Source organism: Xenopus laevis, chromosome 6L (genome assembly GCF_017654675.1).
Source record: "Xenopus laevis strain J_2021 chromosome 6L, Xenopus_laevis_v10.1, whole genome shotgun sequence".
NCBI lineage: Eukaryota > Metazoa > Chordata > Amphibia > Anura > Pipidae > Xenopus > Xenopus laevis.
In genome coordinates, this window is record NC_054381.1 from 93872825 (window position 1) to 93894402 (window position 21578).

Below are 21578 nucleotides of genomic sequence, written 5' to 3' on the forward strand. Positions count from 1 at the left end.
TATTATCAAAAAAGGAAATCATTTTTAAAAATTCTAATTATTGGGTTAAAATGGAGTCTATAGGAGGCGGGCGCTTTCTGGATAACAAGTTTCCAGATACCATACCTGTACTTTTAACAACAGGCTATACAGGGTACTTATAAAGGGGTGCAACTGGAGTGGGAGGATTAGGACCCTATTCACATGCCTCTGCTGCCTTTTCTAACTGGCCAGTATATGCTGACAGCTGGGGGTAAGCAGCAGGAGGAAATCTGGTGGTAGTGAGTGGGTCAGGTGGAGTTCTGGGCAAAATTACCACATGGTCTAGTTATGGCCTATGATAATATGTTACAATATGCTGAGAATTCAAGTACAGTAACATTTGGGTGGAGTGAGCTTGCTATGTAAGATTAGGCGTCATTTACATACCAGAGCACAGTGTGCACACTGCAAATAACATACCTCCCAACATTTTTAATTACCATGTTCGTTTGACAAAATTTGGCAGGTTATGAACGTTTGAACATATTTCTTTTTGTTTTTTAGTTATTACAGTTTTGCTAATGAAGGTGAATTGCCCTTTAAGCTGCGAGTCCAACGTTTCCCAAGGAACCTGTTATCTTATATTGTTACTTATTTGCTTACATAGAAATTGTTACAAATCTTATCTTCTGCTGTGGCTGTTCTGGGCTCTGCCAAAAGCCAATTAAGTTAGAAACGTTGTTTCTTTTTCTGGCTGTTCAGTGCAGAGGGGACTTCCTCCAGTACAAACGAGGGACTGCGGGTTGAGCAGTTGGGAGGTATGAAATAATAAGCCACAATTGGCCATTTTGCACTTGGCATAGTGTTCTGGCAGTCTAATATTTTTGTTTCAAAGCACAGAGCTCCAGCATGCCCTTTGAATACAGCACTGACTGGGTTATCCAGCACTGTAATGGTGAGGGACAGGTTTGTTTGGAGGTGCAGGGTAAGGAGTGGCAGAGGGAGCAGGGTGCAAAAGGGCCTTGCCTTTATCTCCCACCCTGTAAAGAACTCATCTGGACTGCACAATCTGACACTGCCCTCTGCACCACCCAGAACTCAAGCGCACCCCGGATATCAGTAAATAACCAACAATATCTCTGTTGGGGTGCCCACATGTATGTCTAATTTTGTTATGATGCGTATTGCATATTTTCTGTTAATCCGGTGGTGGGTGTGTGCATGGGTGGGTGGGGGATTGTGTGTGTGTGTGTGTATGTCCCTAGTTCCTTGCACCTCTACTCATCAAACCATGAGAGAGAACTTTACTGAAGACATATGTATGGCAAGTGTGTGGGCTGCTCTTGGCATATGGCCAATCCTTGCTGATGCCAATCTGCCCATTTGAATTGGTGAGGAAAATCATGGCAGCTATTTTTATCTCCTCATGCCTTTGCCCATGAAAAAAAAAAAGTATAAAATAAAAATTATCTGAGCAACTTCTTGGATGTGCTGACAGGGAGTTGGCCCATTTTGTAATCAGCTGATATCAAGTCAGAACCTATATTTATTTGGTGTGGCCAGTAAAATACCAAGCACCGCAGCTTTTAGCCTATATTCAAAAGTCTGTAATAAGCACAGATCAGTGCAAAAATAAAACTGGTTATATAGAGAGGCTGTTCAAAATTAAACATGTTTCTATTATAGTTAGACATCAGTTCACTCCAGCCTTTCGTTCAGACTAGATTAGAAACATTTTTTATTTTGCACAGCTTATTTACCCAGTTTAATTTTTACTGTTCCTTAACACACAATAATGTGGCACCAGTTCATCTAGAATTGCCCTGCATTTATCATGCCTTTATACATAAAGCAGCCTAGACCTGGCCATTCTATACATACTAAAAGTTAACAAAGGTGAACTACCCATTTAAGGATACACTATGCAGGAATTCAACTGAATCTCAGATATATTTTGCAGAACACTTGGTGGGACACAGTCACGAGACCGATACTCCTCTTGGGTGGCAAAATTAAAATTCCCTGTTATATAGAATTTTTCCAGTGTTATTTGTGTAATTCCTACAGTAAACCCCTGAAGAATTCTATCACTTTCCTCCACATGACCAGGATCAATTGGCAATAAGAATAAGAAGCAAGTACACGGTAATACAAAAAACAGGGAGCTTTGATATTTATTGAAGAATTTATTCTTTTTTACACATAGGCAAACAATGTGCAAGCCAATTCATCCATTACAAAAAAAAAATAAAAATCCCCCTCAAAAAAAAAAAAAACAGCTTCCCATGTTTTTGATGAACTTTCTGATCTGCGTGGGCATTGTTTTCTCCCAAAATGCAATGCATCTTACCTTTAAAACTCTGCACAAATTCTGTACAGCAAATTATGTTTTCAGTCCCCTCCTGCCCCCCCCGTATTACAAATATCGGAGGAAAATTTGGCATAAATATGTGTGAAATGAAAAGTTTCACTGCTATGATAATAGCCGCACCACGTGGAGCTTTATGAAGCACTGGCTGGTGCATTCATGTGCTGCAGCCAAACTTTAGCATTACTCCCCTGCTAGTAACAATGACTAGCAGCAGAAAGGCTCCAATAAACAAGTGATCTGTCACACTGAACTGCTGGAATCCCAGACACGTAGATGGAAGTGAAAGTCTTTGAGGAAACACAATTTAGCAGAGACGTCCCAAATTTAGCTAAAGACATTTTCTGTGCATATATAAGAGGCAAGGAGCATATGCAAAAACACCCCATTCTGCCAGTAAAGCTGCACACATATCGGACGCTGGCTTTTTCACTGTAACATTCAAATGGTGACTTAATCAGGGATTCGACCAACAGTGTGTGTGTGTGTGTGTGGGGGGGGGCATGTAAAATCATTGAGAGAGAAAAACTGAATGCATGTTCAACGGGTGAATGTTTCATGGACTAGCCCTTCCTACTGGATGCTGCCAGCCTGGATTTAATCTGGTAACCGTCTTGGGTAGCAGGAGAGCAAAATTAGTGGACAAAAATTGCAGAGTGAAAAGTCTTTTTATTCATCGGATCCTGCCGGTCTTTTGGGGCCTCGCTTGCGGGGAGATCTTCTTGGGGAAGCCTTATCTGCAGAGAACAAAGAAAGCAATGTCAGTACGTGCCCCCATCAATACAAAGACTTATAAGCTTCTATGCAGTCCACAAAAAATGCATGTGGTACTGACATGGAGCCATTTATCTGGAAACTTGTAACCCAAAATGCTGCAATCCCAGTGTGTATTTAACTCTTGCCTTGCTGGATGTATAAAGCAATGCCTTGTAACTATGGCTTATATGCTCAGCTTAACTCCAAATTAATGGTACAACCATACGACTGGACCTGGAAAATGTCAGTACAAATTCTTTCTGGCACTGTTCTTCCTTTTGTGCAAGCACAGATATGTGCAAGTCAGCCAGAGTGCCCGGCATGATAAACTGAAGGAGAAGGGGTTGTTCACCTTTAAATTAACTTTTTGTATGAGGTAGAGAGTGATATTCTGAGACAGTTTGCAACTGGTCTTCATATTTTATTAGCGTTTTTTTAATTATTTAGCTTTCTTGAGGTTTGGAATGTCAGCAGCCATCTAGTTGCTAGGGTCCAATATAGCCTAGCAACCAGGCAGTGGTTTGAAAGACAGACAGGAATATAAGGAGGGCCTAACTAGAAAGATAAGGAATAAAAAAAGAACAATGCAGAGCTTATAGAGAATAGATTTTTGGCTGCTGGGGTCAATGACTACATTTGATAGCTGGAAAGAGTCCGAAGAAGAATGCAAATAAATAAATATTTAAAAAACAACGTATACCAAATTTGCTTAGAATAGGCCATTCTATAACATACTAAAAGTTAAACTGAATGTGAACCACCCCTTTAACTTTAAAAAGGAAGACTGGGAACAGAAGGTTTTTTTTTTTCTAAAGTGATGATGAATTCCTGTATGTGGCAGTATCACAGATTAATGGATAGAAAATATTGTAGTGTATCTTATCTTTCAGCATTCATTTATAGACTATTTATACCACTATACACAAATTCCCCTTCAGCCTACATGGAGCAGATAAGTGATGGCCAAGCTGAACTTTGCAACCCACAGAAAATAGCAGACAGGCTGCACCACCATAGAGAAGATCATTGCACTGCGCATAAGTGAAAATAAAAGTGATCTCACCTCGTCTACTTTGCACTGAAGCCGCAAGGAAGCAGAAAGAGACAGCAGCAAAGATTAGGAGAAAAAGATGGATAGGACAGATTATAATAAGAAAATCACAGCAAATACTTTAATCAGCTATGAATAATGAAGAGAGAAAGCTTTCAGGTTTAGGTATTGTGGAAGGGTTTATTACAGTAGTTTGCTAGCTCAGCTACACATCAATCTTTGTACAATACTACTCACTTTGAAATGTTCTATCAGTTTTCATTTGAATGACACAGAGGCCATAACAGTGCATATCAAAAGCTATAAAAACATTTATCATCAAAAGTCAAAGATACATACTGATCTGGCTTAAAGTCTCAGGGGGAATCCAACTCATATCCACATCATTTTGGTTAGAAGTGCCCATCTCCACTTTCTGAGCTGGTCTTTTTCTCTGCAGAAACAATAGTGGTAATCTTTATTTCTTATAACAAGCTAGAATTGCCCAAACTGTGTAGCTCTAGAAATAGCAATCATTTATAAGTCACGTTCATGGCAGTTTTAGGAAAACTTTATTTATAGAGACAAGAGCAACCTAAATATATATAATATACAGTTTGGTCATGTCTCTATGGGACCAAACTGTAAAATATATCCTAAACAGCGCGTTCCTACTTTAGAAATCGCCATTTATACCTAAAGAGCCGCACTTTCGCCGGAGCTCTGACTCCAGCCTGTTGCCCTTACGTCGGACTTCCCCCACTTGTTTGTTTATAATAGTCCAAGTAGAAGAGGGGGATGGTGGTCAGTACAAATTTTCAAACAACTTGTCTCCGATTCCTTAATGGTTGCTCTGTGCTGCAACTGCTACATATGGCCCAAATATAGATAAATTCCAGCAGCGATTACTGTAAACTAACTTTAATTCCGAGTAGTGGCAAACACAATGTATCCTGTAATTTATATCCTTATAAATGATGCTTAGGGATGTCAATGGTTATAATCAGAGATTAGTGATGTCATTTCTGCCATATGACTCACTGAAACTTGTGCATTATAATAAATAAAGTACCCCCTGTTGCAAAATATTAGGATATTAGAAGTCACCTCGGAGTTCCATGACCTGTATAAAAAACACTCGGCCGTATATGGTCATCAAACTCCTCTGTAAATTATAATATCCTTATATTTTACAAGAAGGGGTACTTTACTCACTATATATTTAGGTACATGTATGTATGTTACATACAGGCTCGAGTGACAACATGGAATGCATTCAATGTTTCATGTCACAGAATAGGAGAACTTCAGTCAACAAGGTCTGGTGTTTTTACATAGAAAATGTTGAGAAAGCAGTACTCTGCAAGCTTTAAAGGGGATTTAACCACTTCATAAAACCCTCTCTCTAGACAAAGGAGGTGATCCAATTCTAACTACGGATGTAAAAGATTCCTCCTTTTAGCAGCTCTGTGACTACCACAACCATCTGTATAATGCAGAATTTTCACTGGATGGCGCTATTACATCTTTGGGCTGGTCCTGATTTAAATGAACAGTGTTGCTTTGAATGCAATCTTGATGTTGGATTACAGCTCTCAATAGGCTTTATCCCTGCATAACATGATTTATCAATATATGGGTAAATTATGGAAGAGCACCAACATTTACATAATCATTAAGGGTTATGGCTACAGCAGGCAAGTAATCTCCCGTTGGCAATAATGTAAATCAGAGGTGGGAATGCATACACAGCGCATGTTCTTCCAAAGTAGCCCAAAGTTGCCTTGCGAAAAAACTTCAGGCTACTTTGCAAAACTGAAGCAATGTGTACATTTTCCCATCAGTGATTTACATTATTGCCAATGGGAAAGCATATGCAGAATACTAGTTGCCTGCGGTAGCACAGACTTATTATGGGCAACTGCATCTCCGCGTGTGCCATCAGCCTAAGGGTTGAAATTCCCTTCACACCAGGGAAAATGTTAATTGCCGGCACAATGGCATATGTTTCACTTTGGTTTTCCGAAGTCACATATATGCCATCTCACTGGCGATTCACATTCTTGCTGGTGGGAAGGCACTTCGGGGAGATTAGTCGCCCGCAGTAACTCTGTGTGTCACCACCCTAAGACTTTACTATGGGCTACAAAGAAATGTAGTCAGTTTCCATCAGGTATTGGAGAATTTTTGAGGCAAGGTCACTGAGAAATCACCATCTTTGTTTTTAAACATAATGACTGCATTCTTGCTACCAACAGATAATCTAAATAAACATACCTTTCTGGATTCCAGCAGCTGATGCAGACCAACAATCACAAGCAATCCAAGCCCACCAAGGAACATGTACATGAATATCCTAAAACAAAGCGTCAATAATTTGGTATTTTATGAAAACAATGGGGCCAATTTAACAAACTGGGGGATCAATGAACAAATCACTCTCTATATTTTATGCTCATTTTATGACTTTTTTTTACCCGCTACAGAAATCTACATTTACTTTTATCTTTGGCAATGTGAGTCATATATCCATGGATGGGTGCCACAAATTGCAAACCTGTGGCATTTTTCCATGGGATTTTAATATTGTGATGTTAATTAAAAACTGCAAAATAGTAAATTAAAAGGAAATATACGGTTTTTAAAATGGTTGGTGACCTTTAAAGGGATATTGTCATGGGAAAAATTTTTTTTTTTCAAAATGAATCAGTTAATAGTGCTGCTCCAGGCAGAATTCTGCACTGAAATTCATTTCTCAAAAGAGCAAACAGATTTTTTTTTTATATTCAATTTTGAAATCTGACATGGGGCTAGACATATTGTCAATTTCCCAGCTGCCCCAAGTCATGTGACTTGTGCTCTGATAAATTTCAATAACTCTTTACTGCTGTACTGCAAGTTGGAGTGATATCACCCCCTCTCTTTATCTCCCCAGCAGCCAAACAAAAGAACAACAGGAAGGTAACCAGATAACAGCTCCCTAACACAAGATAACAGCTGCCTGGTAGATCTAAGAACAACTCTCAATAGTAAAAACCCATGTCCCACTGAGACACATTCAGTTACATTGAGAAGGAAAAACAGCAGCCTGCCAGAAAGCATTTCTCTCCTAAAGCGCAGGCACAAGTCACATGACTGGAGGCAGCTGGGAAATTGACAAAATGTCTAGCCCCAGATCAGATTTCAAAATTGAATATAAAAAAATCTGTTTGCTCTTTTGAGAAATGGATTTCAGTGCAGAAGTCTGCTGGAGTAGCACTATTAACTGATGCGTATTTAAAAATTTGAACCAATTGCAAATTGTCTCAGAATATCACTCTCTAATGGTGAACAACCCCTTTAAGTAGAGCTAAACTTTTATTTTAAAAAGTCTAAATTGTAAGTAAATCGGCCCAAGTGTATTTATAATACTATTGCAGTAGCTGAAAGATGATATAGTGATACCTGTAGAAAACACCTCCTGCTAAGCAAACAGCATGGCAGCTCAGAAATATGTCAAATGAAATAGAAGGCCCTTTTTTGGATGCATAAAATGTATGCCCCTAGTTTAGCTTCTAGCTAAAAGAAAAAAATTAAAGAACTTATTGTCTACAGTATGTTTTAACGTTGCATGTGCCAATTGATTTTAGATAACATGTTTTTAAGTAAATCAAAATGTTTAGAGGAAAAAAACTTGAAGCATCCACTATTATATAAGTAACAAATTAATATTTTAGGTCACTATAATAAATAGTATAATGCAACACCAGCAAAAAGTGTTCAGTCAATGACTTACGTTTCTCCATCCAGACCATCCTCCTTCTCAATGATAGTAACTGTCTGATTGAAGACAGCATCTTGGAAAGCATTTCCCTAAAAACAGAAACAACATTTTTGAGCTTTTGGCCCTTGCACACGGAGGTTCAAAAGGCACCGGGGCAAGAAAACACTCCAAAATGCTATTAACTTCATTTAGAATGCATCTTTCCAGCAAAGTCAGAAGCAGGAATGATGCCTATGAATGAAACACTGCAATCAAACACTTTCTGAAAATTGCAAAAAAGAGGCACAATGCACTGGAATGTTTTACTTCTACACACAATAGAATATATTTTGGAATTGTTTTCCCATTTTAATGAAGAAAAAAACAAGATTGCAATCTAAAGCCTTACATTTGCGTCTTTATAGTTCAAATTGATGACAAGTCCAAAAGGACGTCCTCCCATGGGCTCAGCAGGAATGAAGGAATACTCAAATGTGGCCTGTTTTTGTGGGGGGACAACCGTGTTTAAAGGCAGAGCTGTAAAATTCTGAATGTAGAACTGGTAGTCCTGAGGGTATCTGAATGAGGCATCCAGTGATTCAACGATGAAGTTTTCAGGCCCCTTGTTGGTAAAGCCCACCAAGAACTTAACAATATCATTTGCTGGGAAATCTAAGGGAGAAATAAAATTATACAGCATTAGGTTGAAAAACAAGTTTATTTATGCCAAATATGGACAAATGCCAACATCAATAAAGAAGTTCAGCACAAATTCCTGGTTGGACGACAACCCCACACATATGCTAAGAGTGCCATCGTTCAAATGCTTCTTCAGCGCCCCATATATGGACCAATAGCCCATTTAATTTGGTTGTAAATGACCAAGCTAGATTACCAGTTTGCTATGTCTGCAAGCAGATTTAGGCTCCCATCATAATCAGTAAAACAGGGATGTACAAATAGATACAACAAGAACACCTGCATTCAAAATAGAAGATAATCAACTTCAGCACAGTGCTGCACTTCAGCTATATTGTCAGAGAACAGAAATAGTTAATCAAATTCTGCTGTGAATGTTTCATTCATTTATATTGCAAAGTTGTGTAGAAAGACGTTCTCTCATTATGCAAAAAATAAATAAATAAATAAAAAATTAACCAACCAATAGATGGAGATTTTAAAGCAATCAGATGGATAGTTTGCCAATTACACGTGCACTGGAGAGCTTATGGGCAGGGTGTTGCTCAGTGTTTTATAGCGTGTTTTGAAAAGTTCAACTTCCAAGGTTGTTTAAACATGTGGAACAGTTGCAAAGTGTAGCTAGTCATTGTTCATTTAGACTATAGGTACACAATTAAATTGGTTGTTCACATTTTCATTAAATTTTAGTATAATGTAGAAAGTGATATTATTGCAATTGGTTTTCATTTTTTATTATTTGTGGTTTGAGTTATTCAGCTTTTTAATCAACAGCTCTCCAGTTTGCGGTTTCAGCAATCTGGTTGCTTGGGTCCAAATTACCCTAGCAACCATGCACCGATTTGAATTGAATGAAGTGAACCACCCCTTTAAAGACCAGAATAAGTGTTTACTTTTCTTTCTTTAGTAACTGGAGCTCATTTTAAAGACTACAAAAAAAAAATCTTAAAGGGTAAATTCACCTTTTAAGTTAATTCTGAGAATGCTATAGAATGGCCAATTCTTATTTTCTAAACTTTTTCCAGCTTTCAAATCAGGGTCACTGACCGACCCCTATTTAAATACCCAAGAAAGTATATTGCTCTGTGAGGCTACACATTTGTTACTTTGTTGCTGCTTTTTCTATTCTTACTTATGCCACTATTCATATCCCAGTGTCCTAAGGTAATTTGACCCCTAGCTGTGTTTTTTTTTAAACTATTAAGTCCAACTGCACATTGTCTCTGAATATCAATCTCTACATCATATTAAAATGTATTTTAAGGTGAAGAACCCCTTTAATGTATGTGGAACATAGAAGTATCACCCTTACCTTTTAGCACTTATCAGCACTTATAAGTGTCATCTGGATTATCCCCTGGACCAGGTCCTTTTTAAGAAAGAGTTGAACCCTTTCCAAAAACCCTAAATAACCAGTTAATGCCGGTGTCTTTAAGAAAATCCCATCAGTTGATTGTCCCTGACTTAAACATACCTTTAAAAAGTGGGCTAAATGTCCACAATAGATTAAGAATAGTCTCCCTTTAAAATACATACAACACAGAAGACTAGACAAATTACCTTATGCTATCTCAGAGGAATATATGATGGCAAAACTTGATCTCACCTTCGCCTTTTACAAAAAGAATAGTGGTATCAGCATTGGGGGAAGCTTTGGGCTCTCCAGAACTTAAGTCTTCCTCTTCCTCTTTTTCTTCTGTCTATTTGGCATACACAAAAAAAACATGGTATCAGAAAATGTAGGACAACAGCAATAACAATGTTTTATTGTTCACATCACAAAAGATTATGAAATATGTATAAAAGTAACAGTGGACTATAAAATATGACCACAAATCTAGTTATATTGTACATTTCTCTTACTGCCAAAGCAGAAGGAAGACAGAAGTTTTGGGTTAATAACCATTCAGGTGCAGAAGTTCAGTAGCCACGAAATTTGTGACCTGCGTATTAGAAGGAGTCACAAATGTATGTGTTATTTAACATCAGTACAATTCATTTTCAATCAGGGCAAGGACACTTGCTCTGGCCTGATGACAAAAAACTCATCACGTGGAATCACGGGTGTACACACGTGTTGGGTAACGGTCACTGATGTATTTACTAGTGACAAATGTATGGCACACTGACGCACCCAGTATTCCAGGTGACTTGTTTAAATAAATGGGGAGCAATTCTAAGCATTAAATATCATACAGACTATATATTACTATGTTTAGGAGTGTGTTTACCAATCTCAGGGGTATAAAATATTTACCAGGTCTGTTGTATCATCCTCCTCAACTTCAGCTTCATCATCATCCTCCTCTACTACAGAATCATCAATTGCCTCTTCATCTTCCGTGGCATCTTGGGCAGCAACTAGAGGACCTGGATAATTGTAAAGAATTAATTGTGGTTGAACAGTGTGGAACAGTAGTGGTAATATATATTCATGCACTGAGCTGAAGGACACACTTTAAAGAGGACAGTAAACTGAAAGGCATCCAAGAATGGATTCAGAATATACTGGATAACCAATCCAAACAAGGAAATGGCAATACACTTAACCAAATAAAAACAAATGTTGTGAAAGGTATTAGAAATCTATACTCCATTGCATTGCATGCTTGGTTGCATATTACTATAATTAAATATTTGCCACAAATGACCCATCAATAGCAGAATATATAGGCACCATTCTTAGGATACTGCCACATGAGGCAATCAGTCACCTTCTTGCACCTACTCCATGCAGCCAAAACCTTAATTCCAAGGCACTGGAAACCAGTGTAACCTCCAATGCATCTAGAATGAATCCACCAATCAAAATAAATATATTGAAACATCTATCTATATATATACAGACAGTATATGAGAGGGGCCTGGGATTAAACTAGCCTGAAAGCCCACCTCACTGCCCCTCACTAATGTACAGACATTATATGGAGGGGCTGAGACTAAATGAACATGGGAGTCCACCTCACTAATGTACAGGCGTTATAAGAAGGGGCCTGGGATGTAACTAGCCTGGAAGGCCACTGTCTCCAGTCACTAATGTACAGACATGATAAGGAGGGGTGTGAGAATGAATGAGTCGCGGGCGCAGAGTGACACGTCAGCCAGAGGCGGCCCGGCCTGTACAATGGGAAGAGGTACACCGCGCACAACAGCCTGGGAACTACATAGACATGTGCAGCCTTTGACTCCAATACTCTCCGCAAGCCCCGAAATAACCCGGCTCCTATTAAGAGATGCACACAGCACAACTCGACCAAACTTCCTCGCAGGCGCAGCTCTATTGGCACAAACTACAATGCCTGGCACAAGCCGCAACTGTAGCTGGATGAAGCCCCGGTTGTTGGGCCGCACAAACACCTACACATACACCTACAGAGATTAAGGGTGAGCTCGGGCCTGCAAACAATTTACGGGAAGTAGTATAACGCGCACACTTGTGTATATGTATCTATATACAGCTCACACACACGCACACTCAGCAGTCCAGTAACAGGAAGAGACTAGCGTACAGGCTACTATAGAACTACAACCCCCAGGACCCACTTAGCGATACAATTTGCCATTGCCAGCGCTTGCCCAGAGCCCATGGTTTTACGGCTGCGCTCCAACCTCACCTTTGCTGTTGCCGATGAGCGTGATCGGGAAGGCCAGGAGGACGAGCAGGAACAGATTACGGAGGGGGGTCATGACGAAGGCCGGGGTGCGTGTATGTGTGTATGGAAACCTTCACATCCAAAAGAAGGCCGATTGCACTCGGCCCCTCCTATCTACCAGATCCGTTTGCTCAATGAACTTGCGCTACGTAGCCCCAAACGCTGGGCGGGAAGTGGGAGGGAGGAGGCAAATAAGACACGCCCACGCCCGGCTGGGACAAGGAAGACGTGGCTTATGTGAACCTGACACTTTTCGCCGTCTTGACAGCGCTGGTTAAAGAGGTGGAGCCTAATCGTGCAGGGAAGCTGAGTCTGCATTAAAGGCCGCCAATGAAATTACCAAGCCAAATAAATGTCGTAACATTTAGAAACCTTGTTATGATTGGCTGCACCATCCGCCATGTTTTACTTGGGCAGAAAATTATGATGGCCACATTGTTCAACCAACCTTCTGTTTCTATGAATAGTCATACGGCAGTGGCGTAACTAGACTTTGTGGGGCCCTCCTGCAGAGGCACTTTCCTGGGCCCCTGATGAAGAATTTGGGCGTGGGACCTGATTGGGTGCAACTGGTCCACCATTTTAACACCAGCTGTGCAGAGCTGTCAATTTCAAAGTAGGAGAGATCAGCAACATTTTCAGACTCAATAGTGACATTGGGAGAAACACAAGTGCGCCTGAAGCTACTGACTACTCACAACAAGTGTACATAGCTCAGATTACATCACTGAGTGTATTTGCGCATGCGTACATATAATTTTGCCTGCAGAAATCTGGGGGAATTCCTATTAGACTGGGGGAGGGCAAAATCAGGTAACTCCTTTGAAAATGGGGCGTAGACAAATATGGCTGTGCAAGTATAATCACTGTAGATATGGCCGATAAGTGCTCCATTAATCCCAGACATGCCAAAAGGATAACTTAAAAATGACCAATGAGGACTTCATTAATTTCACGCATGCCAATAAGATCACTAGAAAATGTCCCATAAGCAATTCATTAAAGCCACACATGCCAGTAAGATCACTGAAAATGGCCAATGAGCACTCCATTAAATCCTGAGATGCCAGTAAGATCAGTGAATAGATTGAAAGTATTACCTTACACTTGATGCTACTGTTATTAATAGGACAGAAATATAAAAATATAGGAAGGAAGGGAATTTGACTCTTAAAGTCCATTTGCTAACCCATAAGTGTTGGTACTGCTGCTTTTAAAGATATCCTGTTCATATAAATTGGAGCTACATTTTTGCACTATGCAGTAGGCTAAAAACTTCCATTTGTGCCATAGTTGTCAAAGAGGCCAAGTTGATAGAAGGAAAAAATGGGTCTCCATGAAGTTGTATATTAACTCACCACATAAAGGAAGTGGCCCAGGTGCACCGTCTGAGCCCTCAGCATAGGGAGCGGACAACCGTGAGTAAATCTGGAGCAGGCACTCAAATAAAGGCAATCTTCCATCAAATTGTTGAAATCAAATGCATCAAATTGTTGAAGTAAAAGAGATTTATTGTGCCCTCTCTCTTACGCGTTTCATGTTACAAACACTTAATCAGAACCTATGATTAAGTGTTTGTAACACGAAACGCGTAAGGCAGAGGACACAATAAATCTTTTTTACTTCATTTCAACAATTTAATGGAAGATTGCCTTTATTTGAGTGCCTGCTCCAGATTTACTCAAAGAGGCATTGACTGCTTGGGCAGCTAAAGCAGTTGTGGGTAGGAAGCTCAGTAGCTCACCACAGATTAGCACAAACAATAACACTGCTGAAGAAAAATTCCCAGCATCCATTGAGAGCCACAAAGTGCACAGTTGCCATCTTAAAGGTTAGAATATATGTGGAATTGTCCTGATGACTGGGACTGAGACTTCTTTCAAATGGTTTGTAAGTTTTTTTAATTTGGAGCATACATTTTTATAACAAGAAATCACATCAGCAGTCTTTTGAAGTAGCTTAAGAACAAGAGTCAAAACTTTTTGCTGATATTATTAAAACTACAAGTCAATTCATAGCCAGGATCAACACAGTGATCATTTTAACTAAATTCAATTCACGGCAGCAATTCATTTTGTCACTCAAAAACCTTCTGAATCCATTAATTAAATCGCACAGGAACAGGTTACCTTTTGCTCTCCTGTCTACCTCCTAGTATGCTTAGCGAGCGGGCCCTCGGGTGGACTTCCGAGGCTGTGTCCGGGGTCTGCACAAGGCTGTCCCTGGCACAAGAAGACAGGCACAGGCTTTGGGAACAGGGCAGGATTATGGGTTCCCGGTAAAAGGAGACGCTTGAGGTACTTGAGTTCTTCGTCGATCTCTTAAGGTGCCAATAGTTCTTCGCAGACGAGCTCTGCTGGGGGACCAGAGCCAGGCTCTATGCTGATTCTCTCCCGCCCTGCTCTCTAGGTTCATAAAAAAAAAAATCCAAGATGGCTGTGCGTTCTGCTGTGGAACGCACGGCCCTTCACCAGTAGCAGGAGAGGTGCCGGCAGCAGGGAGGCAAAGCCGGCGGCGCGGGCGTGGCTTCAGTAAAATCCTTTCCGGCCCCTCTCCTCACGCTCCCCCCCCCCCGCAGCTGCGGGGTCTGCTTCCTCGGTAGTTACGCCAGTGCTACATAGTTTTCCCATCACATTCAAAGATCTGCTAAGTTGTTATACACTACGAAATCCAATCACAGCTACAGTGCAACATGAGAGGCATAGGCCCAGCAGGAAACAACATCCAGGAGCCAATCTCACGATTAGATGTGGCAAGTTATAGACGATATATGTGGAACAGACCTAAGCTGGGGCCCAGAAACGTTACCTGCTCGCAACGCTGACAGACTGTTCACAGGAGGCCAATGTGATAATATCAAACTTCGGCTTTATTGAAACAATACACAGTGGTGAAACATACCTCCCAACTGTCCCTTTTTCGGAGGGACAGTCCCTCTTTTGACAGCTCAACCCGCAGTCCCTCATTTGTACTGGAAAGTCCCTCTTTTCTCTGCACTGAACAGCCAGAAAAAGAAACAAAGTTTCTCACTTAATTGGCTTTTAGCAGAGAGCCCAGAACAGCTAACAGGTGCAAATAAGATACTTTGTAACAATTTTGAGACACAAAAACACAGTTTAGATAAGGAGAAATATTTTCAAACTTTCATAACCTGCCAAATTTTGTAAAACAAACATGGTAATTAGGGGGTGTGGCCACAGAAAGGGGTGTGATCAAAAAAATTGCTGTGGGAAAAAAAATTTTGTCCCTCTTTTTACTTCCAAAATGTTGGGAGGTATGGTGAAATTGTGGTGGGTGTACTGCAAACACCGGGCACTTCCTCAGAGTGTGTACTGCAAACTAACGCGTTTCGTGCCCCCAAACACCGGGCACTTTCTCAGAGTGTGTGCTGCAAACGAACGCGTTTCGTGCCCTTCTTCGTCCACACGGTCTTGTTCCAGTCAACTCTGACTCATCTCCATTTTCAATTGATCTACCTGTTTGCACACTCAGAATCAGAAACAATTTAACGAGAGGGTGGTTTGAAAAAATAATTTTTACTTTTTGTTCTAAAAACATTTTACATGGACAACGCCTTACAACACATGGCATAATTTATACAATTAAAAAAATAGCATAGAATATCAACCACCCATTAGTTATATGTAGCAAGCAAGAAATCAGCAAGGGAGCGGATACACCTACCAGAAAAATGAGAATGTACGTTTTTAAAGTTGCATAAAGGCAAATAAGGTGATATAGTACTCAATCCAGTTCAAATTACACTATTAAGGGATAAGTTAGGTTAGGGGGTTGTTTACTAAACCTCATACTTATCTGGTCGGCCTTTTGGGGATTTTTTGAGATTTATTAAACCCCGAGGCTGCAAAAAGCCTGAATACAAAAATCTGCCATATCAGACCTGAGATCGAGGTCCTGTAAAAGTCAATGGGAGAGGCACCAATCTCAACTTGAAGATATTATGATTTGTGCTGAGTTTAGCCTGAAAATCCAAAAAATTTGGGGTTTACAGGCAAAGAAAACTAAAAAATCGCGCAATTTGGCAAAAAAGTCAGAAAAAAATTGGATGATTTGGGTTTTTCATTTGATTTTATCGTGGTTTTTTCCCTGAATGAATGTTTTTTTTCTTAATAAATAAGGTCAAATCAGGCATGGGAGTTTGGTCATGTTTTTTTAAATAAAATATGAGAAATATTTGGAGTTTACTAAATAACCCTCTTAGAGTTTCATACTGACTCCGATTCTGGTTCTGCAGTTGGATCTAAAGAGGGTTGGGGCATTGGCACTATCTACCTTGTCTTGACTCATTCAACCCACAGATTGGTTCCTATGGGTTACTGCCAGTTGCAAATGGGTTACTGCCAGTTGCCCTGTGTTTATAAATTAATCCCATTCTGTTATTACATAGGGGTCTTATACTGACCATTGGGTTCTCATTTTTTTCTCTCCTCAAATACCTAATACACTAAATCAGGGATCCCCAACCTTTTGAACCTGTGTGCAACATTAAGAAGTAAAAAGAGTTGGGGAGCAACTCTAGCATGAAAAATGTTCCTGGGGTGCCAAATAAGGGCCATTGGCCATTTAGTAGCCCCTATGTGGATTGCCAACCAGCATTGAGGCTCTGTTGGGCAGAACACCTGGTTTGCCAAAACTTGTCTCTAAGTCAGGAATTAAAAAATAAGCACCTGCTTTGAGGCCACTGGGAGCAACATTAAAGGGGATGGAGAGCAACATGTTGCTCACGAGCTACTGGTTGGGGATCACTGCACTAAATCAAGGACTCACCAATCTCTTACATAAAGCAAAGCCAATAAATTTCAAAATCAAATCTTGTTTCGTAGCTTTCCTGTACCACTGCTTTCCTACTGAAAATGGGACTGGTTGGAAATGCAACAAGAAGATTGAGGGCAACAAAAACCCCTTGGAGGATGCAGGCCCGGATTTGTGGAAAGGTCACCAAGGCCTGGGCCTAGGGCGCCAGGATTTTAGGGGGCGGCATGCTGCCCAACCACACCCACATTGGTTCAGAAAAACTGAGGATGTGCAGTAGACACGATAGTTTTATATATTTCCTATATAATTAAGATAGGCCCTGGTATTTCAGGTACACAGAGGCCCAATCAGCCCACGCAGAAGCCCAAACAGCCCCCCACCAGCCCACTAAATACTGACTTCCTATGGCACCTTATAGCAGCCCCTCTGGCATTTGACCGAACCCACAGAGTGCCAGTACTGGCCTGTCGCCAATACCCATTGCTTTGGTCTCAATGAAAATTTGCGTGAATAAAAGGGAGGGGCCTAGGGGTGCCCACTAGGTAAATCCAGCCCTGGGAGGATGGTCGTTGGGCCTACTCTAGATTTCAGAGACTTTGAGCTAATTTTCAACAAGGTACATTGATGACGTGATGAAGACTGCTCTCTTGGCTGCTGTTTCTCTAGAACCATATATAACTTGACTATTGATTCAACATGTCAGCCAAAACAAGCACTAAGAATTATTTGGCAACATGTATCAGTGAGGGTCATGAGCAGGTAGTTCTATCCAAGGATTATTCTATCCATGTTCAAGCGATGAATAGTTTGTAGAGCATTAAGACCATTTTAGGGTGATATAATAATAGCAGTTATCCTTTGGTCCAATTTGAGTAAAATACTTTTTCTGAGGAAAAAAAATTTCTCTAAAAATTTGTGTTTTTAAAAACATTTCTGAGATTTATTAAAGGGGTGGTTCACCTATAAGTTAACTTTTAGCATGTCATAGAATGGTTAATTTTAAGCAACTTTTCGCTGACCCCGTCTAAAAACAAATGCACTGTAAGGCTACACATCTAATGTTATTGCTAATTTTTGTTACTCATCTTTCTATTTGTGCCCTCTACTATTCATATTCCAGTCTCATATTCACATCAATGCAAGGCTGCTAGGGGAATTTGGACCCTAGCAACCAGATTGCTGAAATTGCAAAATGGAGAGCTGCTGAATAAAAAGCTGCTGTAAATACAGCGAAACCTCAATTTTATATCCCCTGATTTTAAGTTTTCCCTTATTCCACACCATTTTTGTGGTCCCACCAATATATTCTGCATAATACACCTCCCCCAATTTTACATTTTCCTGGATTTTACAACATTTTTTTTCTGGTATCCTGAAAAATGCAAAATGAGGGTTCTGCTGTAACTCAAAAACCCCAAATAATCAAAAATGAAAAGTAATTGTAAATTGTTTCAGTATATCAATCACTACATCATACCCAAAGTTAATTGTAAGGTGAACAACCCCTTTAAGTGTAAAAACCACAAAAAACGGAGCCAAGCAAAAGCTGTCAAGATCCAATAGACGTCAATGGGAGCTGCACTGTTCCTATTGGACCTTCTTTTTAACCATATTTTAAATTCATATTTTTTTTTGCTAGTAATTGAATGAAAAACTCAAATTTTTTAGGTTTAGAGATACATTTTTTTTCTGAATGTTTAGTATTTTTTTTCACTGGTGCTTTTTATATTCATATATTTTAATAACTTTTATGGCATTCGTGGTTTTAGAGAAATGGAGTTTAATCGTGGTTTCAAAAAGCTCTAATACCACTTAAATTGAACCTTTAATGAATGTTGGCCAAAGGTAGTCATGAAGTAGTGATAGGCGAATACATTAGCATGAAGCAAATTCATGGCAAATGTCCGCGTTTCGCCGCAACCAAATTAATCTGTGAAACTGCAGTGACAATTCGCTGGAAAAAAATCGGGTGTGTCCAAAAAAAATTGTTGTTGTGCATCAAAATTATGGGGACTCTCATTGACTTTAATGCATTTGGACCAAATAGTCGTGCGTATAAAAATTGACACTCGCATCAAAATAATTTTGACGACCATTGACTTAAATACGTTTCACAAATTTTTCGCTGTTTCGAGAATTTTTGGGCAAAGATAAACTGCACAGATTAGCCCATCACTATAATGAACCAATACCTGCTCTCTATATATACCCCCAAATCTGCCCCTCAGTCTAGCTAAATATTATGCCCATATGAACCAGTTAACATGAATACAAAAAAATAAAATGTAAGGAAGGATTTTAATTGCATTTTTATGATACTCGACAAAAATATAATCCCACAATTCAAAGAAAATGTATTTTATAGGACAGACACCTCATTATATCCCTTCTAGTCAATTTTCCACACGAAATGAGACAAAGCCTCAGTGTGTTGCAGAATCCTGAGGCAGGGGCCCAGGGAAGTGCATTGTAAGTAGCACTTCCATTATATTTAAATACATTTTGATTTAGCCTTGAGTGCTTCCACAATTTTCCCTCTAATGCAGAATCCTGAGGGCCTTAAATGCTGGAATAATGAAATTTATAAGAGGGCAAAAGAAGAAATAAATGAAAAATCAATGTGCTGCGTATATTTATTGCATAAGCAGGCATGCCACCAAACAAAGATCTTTTATTTTGCCTAAATGTATCCTCTTTCTGATCTACTGATTGGCACCAAGATGGAAATAAAATGTCTTGTCAATATGATGCATTTGCTTAACAACGCAAGCAAACTGTTGCTTTTCAGCCCTTGTCCCAAATGCTGGTTTTCGAATTAAAAAAATAAAATAGGAAGCAATAATTATTTGTAGCTAAAATTATCCGCAGGACCATGGGGAAAGAAACATTAGTACGTGAGCCTCATCCCAATGCCAGGCTTATGGAGTAGTATTATGAAAGCAGTATAACACACTACACAAGCCATACCTTTTTTTTAAAAAAAAACAAGACACCCTAAAGTCTGTGAAAAAGGCAGATTTGCTGTAAATTGATGTTGACTCAATTATGAATGGTAACTTCTCGCTTTTTTTGAAGGCAATATCTTTTTAGTAACCACTCCAGGGACTTCTGTGCAACTCAAGATGTTAAAGTGTTATATTCTACTAAATTCAGCGGATTAAAGTACAAAAGGGCAAGGATAAAAATAAACAAGTTTATATTTAAGAACTTTTCTTCATTTAGAGGCAATTTTACACATTCTGTTGATGTTCCTCATGAGTTGGCGGTTGGCATAAAAATTCCATGTATTGTTGTTTCAAAAGTGGATTATGCAGAGCTGTTTTTAAAGGAATAGTCTGGTATAAAAATAAAAACTGGGTAAATAGATAGGCTGTGCACAGGGTCGGAGGGGGGCCCTGCGACAGCAGCCCTGGTGGGCCCCCCTCCGGGTCTCGTGCCGCCCCCAGCGGGGGCTGGGCCAGCACAAGTGCCGGGTTCCCAACAGGTTTTTTCCCGGTGCCACACTAGCCCACACTAGCCCAGTCCGACCCTGGCTGTGCAAAATAAAAAAAGTTTTCAATATAGTTTGTTGGCACATGGGTCATAACTGTTGAGGATCAATTACAAACTCACTGAACAATTATGTCTCATGTGCCCCCCCCTATAAAGTCACTGGAACTCATAAACACTGGGCAAATTTGACCCTTGGCAGTAACCAATGGCAACCAATCAGTGATTAGCTTTTTTCAGCCAGCTGCAGGTTGAGCAATGAAAGCAATCATCTGACTGGCTGCAATGAGTTATTGCCCAGGTGCATATTTGCCCAGTGATTATAAATGAGCCCCGCTGACTAACTCAGAATTAGAGAGCTGAAAAGCAGGAAGTAATGTTCTGTTATGTCATGTTAGACATCCAGTCACTCCAGCCTTTATACATTTGCCTTACTAACTATATTAGATACATGTTTTATTTTGCACATCCTATCTATTTACCCATTTTTTATTTTTACACTGAACTGTTCCTTTAAGTGCAAAATGGGCCAAGCAGCTGTAGATGGGAAGAGTGTGGGACAGTTGGGCAATATATTAACAGTATAGCAACACAGTAACAGTAACAATTGTTAGGAGACCTGGGACTGTATTTCAGCAACACCTGAAGGACCTTATGGTTGACAGTCCTGTATAGTATATAAATATAATATTTTATAATATAAGTATTGCCCTAGAATCCACCACAACTAAAGACAGACCTGTGCTTATTAGTTTATTTTATCATTTTGGGTTTCACCACCCCTGTCGCCAACATGGTTCTCTAAAGGCCCCCATACAGGTGCCCATAAAAGCTGCCGACAGACCGAGCCAGCAGCTTATTGGCCCGTGTGAGGGGCCATCCGACAGGCATCCCCGATCGATCTCCGGCTGCAGGGGCGATCCTGGCCCCTTTGCTGCCTGAGGCAGCAGCAGTTGCTTCTGCCCCCCTCCCCCAGAAATTCACTCTTAAAGTACCAGGAGCAGCATTTTTGCTGCCCCTAATACCTAGTGGGGCGCTGCCACCTGAAGCGACAGCCTCAACTCGCCTCATTAGTAGAAGCACCCCTGTCCGGCTGAAGGTCAG

The 21578-nt window shown here is 40.1% G+C and overlaps 1 protein-coding gene across 2 annotated transcripts; it reads right to left on the reverse strand.

Moving 5' to 3' along the window:
* Positions 1–2110: 2110 nt before the first annotated feature.
* ssr1.L (signal sequence receptor, alpha (translocon-associated protein alpha) L homeolog) lies at positions 2111–12503 on the reverse strand. Of its 2 annotated transcripts, XM_018266239.2 has the most exons (9): positions 12171–12503; positions 10814–10926; positions 10163–10256; positions 8267–8529; positions 7891–7967; positions 6393–6471; positions 4476–4569; positions 4149–4163; positions 2111–3066 (listed from the first exon to the last, which is right to left on the reverse strand). In XM_018266239.2, the coding sequence occupies exons 1-9, from the start codon at positions 12241–12243 to the stop codon at positions 2999–3001; spliced, it is 876 nt and encodes a 291-aa protein (XP_018121728.1). In that variant the 5' UTR covers positions 12244–12503; the 3' UTR covers positions 2111–2998.
* Between the last annotated feature and the right edge of the window lie 9075 nt (positions 12504–21578).

Excerpts from the sequence above, each read along its gene's own strand:
- ssr1.L (XM_018266239.2), bottom strand. The coding sequence starts at position 12,243 with ATGACCCCCCTCCGTAATCTGTTCCTGCTCGTCCTCCTGGCCTTCCCG. Across the intron at positions 10,927-12,170 it reads GCTCATCGGCAACAGCAAAG|GTCCTCTAGTTGCTGCCCAA; the intron begins GTGAGGTTGGAG and ends ACAATTATCCAG. Across the intron at positions 7,968-8,266 it reads TGAACTATAAAGACGCAAAT|GGAAATGCTTTCCAAGATGC; the intron begins GTAAGGCTTTAG and ends TTCTGTTTTTAG.